This window comes from Oryctolagus cuniculus, chromosome 8 (assembly GCF_051225735.1).
Source record: "Oryctolagus cuniculus isolate XC-2025 breed Fujian yellow rabbit chromosome 8, ASM5122573v1, whole genome shotgun sequence".
Lineage (NCBI taxonomy): Eukaryota > Metazoa > Chordata > Mammalia > Lagomorpha > Leporidae > Oryctolagus > Oryctolagus cuniculus.
In genome coordinates, this window is record NC_142874.1 from 66,191,470 (window position 1) to 66,206,051 (window position 14,582).

At 39.2% G+C, this 14,582-nt stretch overlaps 1 protein-coding gene and 1 long non-coding RNA gene across 18 annotated transcripts in view; one reads left to right on the plus strand and one right to left on the minus strand.

The window, feature by feature from the left end:
- Window positions 1-4,401, plus strand: part of LOC108178132 (uncharacterized) — a 28,231-nt gene extending 23,830 nt beyond the window's left edge. The window contains exons 1-3 of one of the 3 annotated variants that reach the window (XR_011378253.2): window positions 1,297-1,458; window positions 1,663-1,739; window positions 2,659-2,928. This is a non-coding gene — a long non-coding RNA (uncharacterized LOC108178132). Of the gene's footprint in view, window positions 1-1,296; window positions 1,459-1,662; window positions 1,740-2,658 lie in introns of those variants that run through there. The other 2 variants (XR_016211981.1, XR_016211982.1) reach the window with 2 other exon arrangements.
- A 659-nt stretch (window positions 4,402-5,060) lies between these two features.
- The window catches only part of ABHD18 (abhydrolase domain containing 18), a 55,017-nt gene continuing 45,495 nt past the window's right edge, over window positions 5,061-14,582 (minus strand). For all 15 annotated transcript variants that reach the window (XM_070047608.2, XM_070047610.2, XM_070047606.2 and 12 more), the window contains 3 exons: window positions 12,131-12,509; window positions 11,188-11,350; window positions 5,061-7,680 (listed from right to left, as the gene is read on the minus strand). In XM_070047608.2, coding sequence (XP_069903709.1) covers window positions 7,629-7,680; window positions 11,188-11,350; window positions 12,131-12,509 — 594 coding nt within the window. In that variant the 3' untranslated portion in view covers window positions 5,061-7,628. The remainder of the gene's footprint in view (window positions 7,681-11,187; window positions 11,351-12,130; window positions 12,510-14,582) is intronic.

Below are 14,582 nucleotides of genomic sequence, written 5' to 3' on the forward strand. Positions count from 1 at the left end.
GAACATAAAACTGCTCTCCATGTTATCCCTACATGTGTGTCAGCTAGCCAATTGGCATTTCATAGAGGAGCTGCAACTTTGGGAGTTGACTCAGTGAAAGAATTGTTGCTGTGGGTTTACCATGGAGTTTGGTAATTAGAGCAAGGTCAAGGTACTGTCTTTTGCTTGAGTATAAAGACTGAAAGTCAGATGTCATCCATAGGGCAAAGGAATTAGATCCAAGGTCTTGGAGTTCCCAAAGCATATATTAATAAAGGCATCTGCTTGGGTGACTGAGATGAATGGAACATTCTCAGGAGCAACTGCTCTGGGAATAAAAGCAAAGATTTCCAAAGAAAATGCCTTCACTTTTCCATCATTACATAAGCATTTTCAGAAGAGAAAATCCAAATGGCCATCTTAAGTATTAAAGTGATCATATTGTGTTAAAATGATCATATAGATAGGATTAAGTGTTAAAGGGATCATATAAATAAGATCAAATGTCTGGTAATAATAGATAGAATTAAAAAGGAATGCTCCAGCATGGGAAGCAGTCCACAAAGCAGACTCATAGAATGACAATTGCTTTAAATAGCACTCTCCTCAGAATCAGCCCTTAAAGCATTCTGGTCTGGCTGAAAAGCCCATGACAGCATTTCAGGCATGGAAAGCCAAGACACTATGGCAAAAAAATGTTCTACATGAAGGATCCCTGTAAGACCCCAGTGGTAAGAAGTGGCCATCAAAGAAGGATGTACTTTTCTCTGAAGGGAGGAGAGAACTTCCACTTTGCTTATGGCCTTCTATAAATACTGAGGGAGATTGTGGATTCAAAAGGTTCCCATAGCCATGGCAGCTCTTGTCAAGAGCCTTGGGGGATTACTGATGTCGTACATACAAGTGTTAATTGTCAAATCAACAACAGGAGTCATTGTGCAATTACTTCCCATGCAGGACCTCTGTCCCCAATAAGTTGTATTATGAGAATTGTTCTCAAACATTTATGTATGTTTGTACAAATTGTTGAAATCTTTACTTAGCCTAGAGTTGGTCTTCTGCATATAAAATTAATTGAAAACAAATCTTAATGGAGAATGGGACTGGGAAAGGAAGGAGGAGGTAGGGTGGGAGGGTAGGAACGGTGGGAGGAATCACTCTATTCCTAAAGTTGTACTTATGTAATTTGTACACGTACCTTAAATAAAAGGCTTTGTTGGGGAAAAAAAAAAGGAACTGCATGAGGTCAAGGTCAGATAGAATTTTATGGCTGACGAAAATAAAGCAAAGATGTTAACATTTCTTCCTTGCTCAAAGTCACAGAGATAAGAACATAATTTTAGACGCTCTGCTACACACCTGCCCAAAATACCAGAGGCAACAGGAACACAGCTCCTCTCGACTACTTTCATACCACTTAACTTCACATCTGCAGGGTCTTAGTCCACCCTATCGAGGATGGACTGGGTCCGAAGAAAGGTAAGTGCGCAGCTCGCCCGTTCCCCAGCCTCCCAATCCCGGAGACAGTGAGATGCAGCGGGGAGTCAAGTCAAGCAAGCAAGAACTTGGTTTACTGCGTGTGTAGCAAAGCATTTTAAAACACAAGACCACAGGGTTACTGGGGCAGGGCATAAGGACCAACCAATTACTTAAAAGGTCATTTTATGGGGCAACTTTTTACAGGACCAGCCACATGTCTGTACACTCATCATCAGTTGTCGTCACCTCCCCTGATGCTGTGCAGCCAATCAGCTTTGGTGGTAAGCGACTTTGGGTACTGCCCACCTTACTTCCTTTGGGCACCATCTTTGAATTGCCACGTGTGCCTAATTTCCCTGCAGGCGCCATCTTTGAATTGCCTCCTGTGCCTAATTTCCCCACACACATCCTCTGCCCTTTCCTTCAGCAGCTATTCCTCTTCACTTGAGTCCTTTGTATGCTGCACGGTAGCATGACCTCACAGAGCCAACAGACTGAAATCTCCAGGGGGAAGGCTGGGCTTCCTTTTTTTTTTTGTTGTTTGTTTGTTTGAACTTCCTAGGTGACTGTAATGTGCAGCCAGCCTTGTGAACCCTTTAGAGCTGTAGTTCTTAAAAAGTGCAGATCCCAGGGCTGCGCTATGCCTTGGTGGGTAAAGCCACTGCCCAGCATCCCTTATGGGAGCCAGTTTGAACCCCAGCTGCTTCACTTCCAATCCAGCTCTCTGCTATGGCCTGGGAAAGCAGTAAAAGATGGCCCAAGTGCTTGGGCCCTGCACCTGCATGGGAGACCAGGAGGAGGTGCCTGACTCCTGGCTTCTGATCCGCACAGCGTGCCAGCTGCAACACGCCGGCAGTGGTGGCCACTTGGGGGGTGAGCCAATGGAAAAGGAAGACCTTTCTCTCTCTCTCTCTCTCACTGTCTAACTCTGCCAGTCAAAAAAAAAAAATTAAAAAAAAAAAAAAAGCTGCAGGTGATTCTGATGCAGCCTCCCTTGCCCTGCCAGAAACCTTTTATTTAAGGAATACAAACTTCAAACATTTCATAATTACAACTTTAGAAACATGGTGATTCTTCTCACTGTGTCTGCCCTCCTACCCACTCTCTCATCTCTCTACCTCTTCCCTCTCTTATTCCCGTTCTTGTTTTTTACTAAGATCTATTTTCTTTTCTTTTCTTTTTTTTCTCTTGTACCCGCAGGACGTGATAGCCTTCCGTGCCCCTGCCTGGGATCTTGACGCTCTGCGAGGAGCCCATGGCGCCAGGCGATCGGTGCAGCCCAGCCGGGCGCTGCTCTGCTCCCCGCCCCTCCGCACCACCTGCTCCCTCCGCGTAGCACTTGGGACGTGGCACTCGCAGCCGCCAGAGAACTAAGATCTATTTTCAATTAACTTTATACACATATGATTAACTATGTTAAGAGTTCAACAAATAGCATGAAAAAAAAATACAAAACTGTTCAACAGTTGAGACAAGGGCTGCTCAAAGTCATTGCTTCTCAAACCATCCATTTCACTTCCATAGTTTGCCTTTTATAGGTGCTCTATTAGTTATAACAGGTCAGGGAAACATAGTATTTATTCTTTAGGGACTGGCTTATTGCATAAAGTATGATGTTTTCCAGTTTCATCCATTTTATTGCAAATGACGATTTTTTTTTTACCACTATGAAGTATTCCATGATGTATTTGTCCCATAATTTCTTTATCCAGTCTTCAGTTGACAGGCATTTGGGTTGATTCCATAGCTTAGCTATTGTGAATGGAGCTGATGCAGCCTAACTTTTGAGAACCATTGTCTCTGGAGGGGTACTTTGGGAAATTTCCTGTGTATTTGAACCATTAGGAGATTCGCTCAAATGCAGATTCTGCCTTTTGGGATGAAACATGACAGAGTTTCTAAGAAGCTTCCAGAAGATGTTGTTCACCTACTGCCACTTTTTTTTTGTTTGTTTTGACAGGCAGAGTGGACAGTGAGAGAGAGAGAAAGGTCTTCCTTTGTCGTTGGTTAACCCTCCAATGGCTGCCACGGCCAGTGCACTACGCTGATCTGAAGGCTGGAGCCAGATACTTATCCTGGTCTCCCATGGGGTGCAGGGCCCAAGAGGGGCAACTGGGACAGAATCCAGAATCCGGCGCCCCGACCGGGACTAGAACCTGGTGTGCCGGAGCCGCAAGGTGGAGGATTAGCCTCTTGAGCTGCGGTGCCGGCCTTTTTTTTTTTTTTTTTTAAGATTTATTTATTTGAAAGGCTGTTAAAGAGAGGCAGAGGCAGAGAAAGAGAGGTGTTTGTCTGTTGATTCACTCCCCAAATGGCAGCAAAAGCTGGAGCTGGACCATTCCGAAGCCGGGAACCCAGTGCTTCTTCTGTGTCTCCCATGTGGTGCAGGGGCCCAAGCACTTGGGCCATCTTTCACTGCTTTCCCAGGCACATTATCAGGGAGCTGGATCTGAAGTGGAACAGCTGGGAATCAAACTGGTGCCCATATGGTATGCCCGGATTGCAGGTGGCAACTTTTATCTGCCATGCCACAGTGCCAGCCTCTGCTTTTTTTTTTTTTTTTTTTTTTTTTTTGGTAGAATTATCCAGTTACTGAATATATTGAAACCGTACAACCTCAGGGCCGGTGCCATGGCTCACTTGGTTAATCCTCTGCCTGCGGTGCCAGCAACCCATATGGACACCAGGTTCTAGTCCCAGTTGCTCTTCTTCCAGTCCAGTTCTCTGCTATGGCCCAAGAGGGCAGCAGAGGATGGTCCAAGTGCTTGGGTCTGTGCACCCACATAGGAAACCAGGAGGAAGCACCTGGCTCCTGGCTTCAGATCGGCACAGCACCAGCCCTGGCGGCCATTTGGGGAGTTAACCAACGGAAGGAAGACCTTTCTGTCTCTCTCTCACTGTCTGTAACTCTGTCAAATAAAAAAAATAAAAAGAAAGAAGAAACTGTACTACCTCAATGGAAGAAATCTACATACAATAGACTTTCATTATTTACATTTTCTTCTAATTGACATAATGTAGTTAGTTTGCATATTAGCTCCTTTGGTCCTGATAAAAACCTTTTTGGGTTTTAGTCCAAAATTTCTAGTTTAAACTGTTTTCCAAGTGTGCTATACAGTCATGGTTTATAGGGTTCTACCTATAAGAAAAGAAAGAAAAAAAAAAAAGACTATTTCTGACTTGGGTGTTTCTTGTCTAAAATGGCCAAAATGTACCTTTTCCCTTTGTCTCATCTGTCATAATCCTTCCTTCCTTTTATGAACTCAGTTTCTATAGACACCTCTACACAGGACCCAATTCCCAGTCCAGTTGTTTTCATTCTATTAACTAGTGTAAGTGTAATAAAATCCAGTATTGAGTCATGCAACATTCACATAGCTGTGGACTTAAGAATATCTGTTTTCTTCAGATCTCATTCATTTTGGGGAAAACTGATTCTTGTTATACAGATACTGACACTATTCTGCTAGAGTCTCCTTTACCTATTTCTGCCTTACCTTTTTTGGGGAATAATATACATATCCAGGGCAAATGTGGGTACATTAATAAAATATGACATATTTCCTGTATTTAGAGTAATATCTCTTGAAAAAAAAAACCAATTAACTTTAAAATAACTTTTATTGTGAAATATAAAACATTTGGAAATGATTTTTAAACTTTCAGTTACAACATTAATTCAATAATCTTTATGAGAAAGCACCACATTAAAAAGATACATTCATAAGAAACAATCTAAAATGCATATGCTAAAATGATTTAATAATAATTACATTAGCAAGTTATGAAATTCAGAAACCTCTTGTATCACAGATCTAAATTAGGGATCTCAAACTTGGGTTTCTTCTGGGCTAGGTAGGAAAGACTGAAGTTATTTGATAGTAAGAGGTGAATCCTGTGGACTGTGACAAACTTGGGAATGCATGCCCAATTTAAAGACTTCAAATTCAAGATTTCTGTCAACCTTAGGTACGACAAATAAAACAATGGTGGCCCATAGTGGCCTGTGGACTACTAGCTTGTAACTTTGGTCTAAGTGAATTTCTAACATCTTTTGTACCTAATCCTCAAAATGGCAGGGAGCACTTCTTTGAAGACCCATTTATATACAGTTGGCTTTCAGCATCAGTGGGTTCCATACCCTCAGACTCAACCAACTGCAAATAAAAAATATTCAAAAAAAAGAAATGCATTTGTATTGAACATGTACAGACCTTTTTTGACATTATTCCTTAAATAATATGGTACAACAACTATTTACATAGCATTTACATTGTAGTAGGTATTATGAATAATGTAGAAATGAACACTGTTTTATTTAAGGGAACTGAGCATCCACAGATTTTGGTGTCTGGGGGTGGGTATGGGAAATAATCCCCCATGGATATCAAAGGGCAACTATGTGTGTGTATGTATGTGTGTGTGTGTGGGGGGGGTGTTTTGGGTGGTGGTTTTTTGTGTGTGTGTGTGTGTTGCATGTACTGGAGAATACTTAAGCCACTATTCTGGGGGAGTGGATTAAAAATTCTAAAAAAAGGTATTTTGCACTTTGAATTAAAGCTGAAATATGTAGTTAGGAGATGAAATTTTTAAAAATATATTTTATTTGGCAAAATGAATTATACTTAAGAGTTAATTAAAACTAGGTTGAAATTTCATTTTTTAATAGAAGTTCACATATCATGGTAGTTATTGCTTAATAAGATATGTTCAGGTGAAAAATAATAAAGGGTTGATTTTACCAAAGCCACTGTTCAGAAAGCATTCAATCATATCACCTCACTATATACACATATAAGAAAAACACTACAACTTAGTTGATAATAGTTTTACTTAATCTTTAAAGTTTATGGTTTGAACATGTAAAACTGTATAGCTCAAAGGCTGTGCTGTGTTGGTCTGCTTTAAAGAAGTTATTTATTTGTTTGCCATCAATGACTTCACATTTATAATATTTAAAGAGTTGTGGAAAATTAAGATGATAGAGGCATCAGAGTGACAAAATCTTTAAAAAGGCTAAAAAGGCACATTTTAATTCAAATATCCTTATGAGAACAAGAATGTCTTTTTTAAAATTCAGACAATGCAGATGTCGAACAAACTAAACACACTTACTCCAAACTTTCACAACACTGCCCAAAATTTTCTACTTTTTTCTTTAACACTTTCAGCTTTCAGCTAGAGAAATTTGACATAAAAAGAAAGCACCAAATCTAGCCATTTAATCCCCCATTTTCAAAAGTGAGTAGTCATAGAAAACTTTAATCTTTTCTGTAAAATGAAGTTTATATGGGTCAAATAAATTTCATATATGGCTATTAAATTCTGAAGTTAAAAAGCCAAAGCTGTTAAAGTAGTTGGGCTAAAATAAAGTTGGATACTTAGCAAACCTAAGAGTACATTTACAGCATACTATATAGTATCTGTTAACTGATGCAACAGCCTGCTATTAGTTCCATTTTTCATGAATTGAAACTTTTTAAGTAGTAGAAATGTGCTTGACATTTTTCCTAATAGAATTTTTGGTAAAATTTTAAAGTCTAATGAAGTCTAATGCATTTTTTCTGCATTTCAAAACTTACTTCAATTATTAAAAACACTTAGCTATGAAACAACCAGGAGTTTTCCAAATAAGTGAACACTGATTTTATACATCAAAACTATAATATGTATTACAGAAAATTAAAGTTGAAAACAAGATTTTATATTTATCATGCTTCCAAAAATGAAATAGGTATGTTTTTCAAATCGAGTCAACAGCTGAAATGTCATATAAAAGTATACAGTACAAAAAAAGTATACAGTACAAGTTGACTTATTACAATCTTAGTCTGATTTAACAATTCTATTAAAAACCAAAAGGGTTCTATGCATATAAATGAATAAATTATTCACAATTAAAATTAAAGTTTTCATAAATTGTAACAAATTAGGTATTGAGTATATGGGATTCCCACCAATAATAACAAATTACTTCAATGTTATTTAATTCAAATATTATTTCAACATTTTCAAATATAGTTTACAGTTCATCTGTAACAATGAATTCAAAACTAAATTGACAGAAATCAAATATATAGTGTTATCTTCTTGTTCTTCACAGCATCATAGGATAAAAATTCCTTTTGTGAGAAACATGATGGTTGTGCAGGTTACATATAGTGATCCAATTAGTTAGCATATTTGTGAAGGAAGCGTTCAAATGCATCATAGATGGCTTGTCTAAAATTAAATATGAAAAAACTACAAGTAATTAGCAAAAAAGTGGAACAGACAACACACTTTAAGTTGTTTCCAAAATTATCTGTAGAAAGCAAGCATTTATCCTATTGGTTAATACATCTGCATCCTTTGTCAGTATACCTGGGTTCAATTCCCAGCTCCAGCTCTTGAGTCCCATTTCCTGCCAACGCAAACCCTAGGAGGCAGAGTTGATGGCTCAACTGAAGTAACTGGTTTCCTGACACCCTTGTGGGAGATTTGGCTTGCAATTCTGGATCAAGGCTTCAGTCCTGTTGAAGCAGCAGCTATTGTGGGCATCTAGGGGGTGACCAGTGGATGCGAGCTTGGGAGCTCATTATTGTTCTATCTCTCCCCCGTTTCGTTCAAATATATAATTTCATAATTTATATTAAAAATATTAAAAACTTAGATTACAAAATAATCTATGGCTTGCAACCTGCCCTCCTCACCAAACAGCTATGAAAAGGGTAGGTACCTAAGGAGGCAGATATTTAGATTTACATAAATTCCCTAACACTACTGAAAACTTTTAATGTACTTCTAAGTGCTGATAGATGCAGAGGCATCATCTTTTCCTGAAGTACTTTTTTTGTGCCTAAAACATAAAGCAAAAAGAAAACTGCTTCTACTTAGGGTCTTTTTATCACTTCATTGAAAATTAATTATGCAAACTTTCAGAATGTGGGATTCAATCTACTTTCAGAGATTATGATATATATATTTTTTTTTTTTTTAAATTTATTCACTAAGAATACATTCCTTGCAACTGCACTTAAAAGCCTGGTTTCCTAAATTAACTTCCTAGGTATTTTAATATTTCAACTGGAAAAGGATAACTTTTTCTAGCCCTCCATAAAATAGCTTTTTTCTTTCTTTAAAAAAAGATTTATTTATTTATTTGAAAGGCAGAGTTACAGGAGGCAGAGGCAGAGAGAGAGAGAAATCTTCCATTCACTGGTTCACTCCCCAGGTGGCCACAATGGCCAGAGCTGCGCCAATCAGAAGCCACAAGCGGGAGCCTCCTCCCGGTCTCCGACTCGGGCGCAGGGGCCCAAGGACTTGGGCCATTTTCTACTGCTTTCCCAGGCCATAGCAGAGAGCTGGATTGGAAGAGGAGCAGCCAGGTCTCAAACCGGAACCCAGATGGGATGCCAGTGCTTCAGCCATCCTGCAGCACAGCGCCGGCCCCTACATTTTCAGTTTAAATAGTAGCTTTGAGATATTATTAATTCTTTCTTCCATTTGATACTATGCCAGTGTTGTAGCACAGTGGGTTAAGTTGCCGCCTACAATGCAGGCATCCCATGAGTGCTGGTTCGAGTCCAGGCTGCTCCATTTCTCATCCACTTCCTGCTAATGTGCCCGGGGAAAGCGGCAGAAGATGGCCCAACTGCTTGGGCCCCTGTAACCTATGTGGTTGACAGTGATGGAGTTCCAGGCTCCCCAGTTCGGCCTGGCCCAGCCCTGGCTGTTACAGCCATGAGGGGAGTGACTCAGCAGATGGAAGATCTCTTTTTTTCTCTAACCTCTGCCTTTCAAATAAACAAATTCTGGAAAAAAAAAAAAAAAAGAAAACCGGATAACCTGCTAATAGATTATGGTTTACAACATGTTGGAAAAACAAAGATTTCCAGCATTCTTGTATTTCTTCAGTTCAAGAATTTGTTACTAGTAAATCAAAACAAAAATGAGAAGGGGATGAATCAACTTAGAGCTGTGCATTTGCATATTGATGTCATCACAGTAAGAGATTTTTGTTTTGCAGGCAGGTTTACAACCAATAGTTAATTACATGTAGGTGAGAGAAGAGAGGGCCCTAAGATGTTTGCCCACCAGATAATCAGCTCTTAAATACACAAATATTGGAGGACATAAAGGAGTGGCTTGTTTTATATCTAGTGAGTGAAAAGATTGAATTTAAAAAAAACTCTTCTATTCCAATGTCATCTAAAATTCTTTTTGTTAAAGATTAATTAATTATTTATGTAGAAAGTCAGAGCTACAGAGAGAGTGAGGGAGAGACAGTGAGTTTCCATCTGCAGGCTCACTCCCCAGATGGCCACAAAGACCAGCGCTGGAGCCAAGAGCTCCATACAAATCTCCCATGTGGGTGCAGGGGCCCAACCTCCTGGGACATCTTCCGCTGCTTTTCCAGGCCATTAGCAGGGAACTGGATCAGAAGTGGAACAGCCAGGACACAAACTGATGCCCATACTGGATGCCAGCATCACAGGCAGTGGCTTTCCCCACTTCACCACTGGATTTGTTAGTCACCCCCCAACCCTCCAGTTTATTTATTTATTTGAAAGGCAGAGTAAGAGAGAGGATGAAAGAGAGAGACAGATAGACCGACCAACCCTGGCCATTGTGGTCATTTGAGGAGTGAACCAGCAGATGGAAGGTTTCTCTGTGTGTCTGGCTCTCTGACTTTCAAATTCTAAAAAGACCCACAAAACCTTGAAATGGCAGAACCACTGAATAAAGCATGTTAATGATATGGTACATTCCTAGTTTTCTAGAAGAAAAAGAAAACAAAAATAAAATAGAAAAGAGGAAAAAATACTTCTGAGACTTCTGAGAGGCAAAGGGAAAATAAGATTAAACATACACAAAAATACCTAATCCTGGGGGTCGGCATTGTACACAGTGGGTTAAACTGCCACTTGTGACACCCACATCCAATGTTAGAGTACCACTTCCCTGTTAAGAGTCGTAGCTATTCTGTTTCCTATCTAGCTTCCTGCTAATGTGTCTGGGAAGGCAGCAAATTATGGCTCACACTTGAAGTGTGAAAAACATGTTGGAAAAACATCCATGTGGGAGACTTAGATGCAGTTCCAGGCTCTTGGCTTCAGCCTGGCCTAGTCCCAGCTATTGTGGGCATTTGGGAAGTGAATGACTAGATGAAAGACTTTTTCTCTCCCTCTCTGTCACTCTATCTCTCAAATAAATAAATCTTAAATCTTTTATATTTGTTGAGACAAAAAACAAAAAGTAAGCAGGCCTTTAGCCTAGCAGTTAAGACACCCAGGTCCCACATTCTAGTGCCTGAGCTGAATTCTCAGTCTGGTTTCTGACTCCACTTTACCACCAGTGCAGACCCTAGGAAGCAGCAGTGAAGACTCAAATACCAGAGTTTCTGTCACTCAAGTAGGATACCTGGATTGAGTTCCCAGCTCCTGGCTTTGGCCTTGGCCCAAACCCCAGTTTGCAGGCATCTGAGAAGGCAACTAGTGGATGGGAGTACTCTCTCCCTGTCTTTCTCTGCCTCTCAAATAAAAACAAAAAATCTCGAAGAGCTGGCAGACTCCAAATACAAAGAAAAGGTAAGGAAACAGAAAGGCTAGTTGCCTACCTTGATTGGTTTATGGTGTATATACACTGAAATATTGTGCTATACCACATTTAAAATGTACAAATATTATGTTAATAAAAATTGTTAAAAATAACAAAATAAAACAAATAGACATGTGACAATCATCTTACCTGAAGAGTCCTTGTTTAAAAAGATAAGCACTAATATGACCCCCATCTAAATATCGGATTTCACAACCAGGCCAAATTTCTTGTAGACTTCGAACTCCTGTTCGTGGAATATATGCATCTTCTTTGGCTTGTACCACAATAATGAGGCTTGGGTCAACTGGAACTAGGTATAGGATTTTTTAAAATGTAAAATACACACATTTAAAAAGTGCTATGATTTTATATAAATAACATTAACAACTATATATTTTATATAAATAATATTAACAAACTCCACAATGCAGTAAAATGTTTGTCAAACGAAAACTTTTTGATTAGGTTAAAAAGCAAATATAATATGCCATGTTACCATAATATTTATCCTCAATATAATGAGATAAATATTCTGAAGAAGATACAAAATCCAATGTGTTTTTTAATGATTAACATAGATTTAAGTTTTCATGGATAAAATATAATACATTTAAATAACTGACTTATCTTAGAGAATGCAGTGTGGGGCCAGCAAAAAATATGCCCTGGAAAATATGAATTGGGGCCAGTGCTGTGGTACAGATTAAGATGCCACCTGCAGTGCTAGCATCCCATTTGGGTGCTGGTTCAAGTCCCAGCTGCTCCACTTCCAACCCAGCTCCCTGGTAATGCACCTGGGAAAGCAGCAGAAGATGGTCCAAGTACTTGGGCCCCTGTACCCACATGGGAGACCCAGAGGAACATTCTGGCTCCTGTTTTGGCCTGGCCCAGTCTTGACCTTTGTGGCCATTTGGGCAGTGAAGCAGTAGATGGAAGCTCTCTCTGTCTGTCTCTCCCTCTCTCTGTAACTCTTTCAAACAAATCTTTATCTATCTATCTATCTAATTATGAATTTACCTTATCAGGCATCCTTAAAATATTCTGTAACTATTGACATATAATATTCTCAATTTCATATAAATATCAGTACCTGAGAAATTTGCCACATGAGTACATTCATCCATGACTCCTTTCATAAATATTAAAGATTCTTTCTGAAGATTGTTTCTTCTTTGTTCTTTATTGAGTAGGTGGGATGATTGAGGATTACAACTTGCGTAACTACTTTTGTTGGTTGAAAGTGCTTGATTGAAGCACTCCAACTTAGAGGTATCTTGCACCAAGAGTTCTTTTGATGTGGCATCGATAGATGTTTTACTAGAATTATGGCACTCAGCAGGTTTTGGGGACACAACTTGATTTGTCATATCTAAATTTAAGGTTCTGGAAACCAGATTAAGGTTAGTTAGCTTGTCAGCACTGCTAGGGAAACGTTTCACAAACTCTTGTCCCATTTTGAAAGAATCTGTCTGAATGAAAGAGAAGAAAACATTTAATATAAAAATAAGGTTTTAATTATCAATCTTGTTAAAATAAAGTGAAAAAAAGTCTACCAATAGATAAATTATAGTAAAAACATTCAGTGGAATATTTTTCAGTTTTAAAAAAGGGTTAAGGTTATAACATAGATGAACATGAAAACACTGTTACATGAATAAGCCAAACAAAAAAAAAGGACAAATACTGTATGATTCACTTAAAAGTGGTTCCTACAATAGTCAAATGCATAGAGATGGAAAGAAAACAATAGTTGCCAAGGTGTAGGGGCAGGAAAGAATTATTATTCAATGTACACAGATTCAGTATCACAAGATAAAAAAGTTCTGGAGATGGGTGGTAGTGATGCTTAACAACAATGTGAATGCACTTAATATTTCTATACACTTAAAAATGGTTGGTTAACATAGTATATTTTATGTTGTATATATTTACTATAATTTATTTCTCCCATGTGGGTACAGGGACCCAAGCACTTGGGCCATCCTCCGCTGCCCTCCCAGGCCACAGCAGAGAGCTTATTTACCATAATTTTTAAAAAATACTTTTATTTATTTATTTGAGAGGTACAGTTATAGACAGAGAGAGGGAGATAAAGAGAAAAAGGTCTTCCATCCACTGGTTCACTTCCCAAATGGCTGTAACAGCCAGTGCTTAGCCAATTTGATGCCAGGAGGCAGGAATTTCTTCCAGGTCTCCCACGTGGGTGCAGGGGCCCAAGCACTGGGGCCATCTTCTACTGCTTTCCCAGGCCATAGCAGAGATCTGGATTGGAAGAGGAGCAGCTGGGATATGAACCAGTGCCCATAAGGGATGCTGGCACCACAGGCAGAGGCTTAGCATACTATACCATAGGGCTGGCCCCTACCATGATTTTTAAAAAGAACAGAGATACCAAAATTTAACTGAGGACTAAGATAAAGGATTAATAACTTATTGCTAAATGTTTCCTACTAAACAGTAGGGAGGATCATTTAGTATGTACCATGATTTTATTGCCAAAATTTTGAAATCCACAATCGGCCTTAAACCTTAGAAATTATGCAAGTCTTACGAGTTTATGCTGGCAGTAATATAAATTAGAAGACACCAGCCACTCTATATCCCTTTCTCAGGTTGAATTAGGAATTAAAAATTATCAGAAAGATAGGTATTGTGGCACAGCAAATGGAGATACCATTTAGAACACCCACATCACCTAATGGAGTGAGTGCCAGTTTGAGCCCTGGCTCCTCCACTTCCGATCCAACTAAAAACAAATGTTGTCTGAGAAGCAACAAGTGATGAATCAAAGGCTTGAGTCTCTGCCAAATGTGTGGAAGACCCAGATGGAGTTTCAGGCTCCTGTTTTCAGCCTGGCCCAGCCCAGGCTGCTGTGGTCATTTAGTAGTGAACTAGCTCATAGAAGATCTCTCTATCTCTGTCACTTTGCCTTTCAAATAAAATAAATCTTTTAAAAATGTTACAAATACAGCCTATGAAAATCGGAATAATATATTCTAAGCTTAAAGACTTATAAATACAACACAATTAAGGTAAAATAAACTTTGTTATATACTAAAAGCAAAGTCAAAAGGACAAAATCAGTCTGAAAAAATATATTTACAACTTAGCTGACAAATGCCTAATCACTTTATTAAGAGCTAGAATAATAATTTTTAAAAGTTCAAAACCACAAATGGAAAAAATAAAGTATATACACATAAATGAAACACAAATTGCTAGGTTTGGTGTTGTGGTGTAGCAAGTTAAGTCATAGCCTGCATGCTGGCATTCCATATGGGCAACAATTCATGTATGGGCTGCTCCACTTCCAATCCAGCTCCCTGTTGATGGCCTGGGAAAGCAGCAGAAGCCAGTCCAAGTCCCTGGATCCTTATCAACCACACGGGAGACTTGGATGAAGCTCTTGGCTACTGGGTTTTGCCTGGCCCAGCCCTGGGCATTTGAAAATTCAAAAAAGATTGGGGCCGCGCCGTTCACTTGGTTAATCCTTCGCCTGCAGTGCTGGCATCCCGAATGGGTGCCGGGTTCTAGTCCCAGTT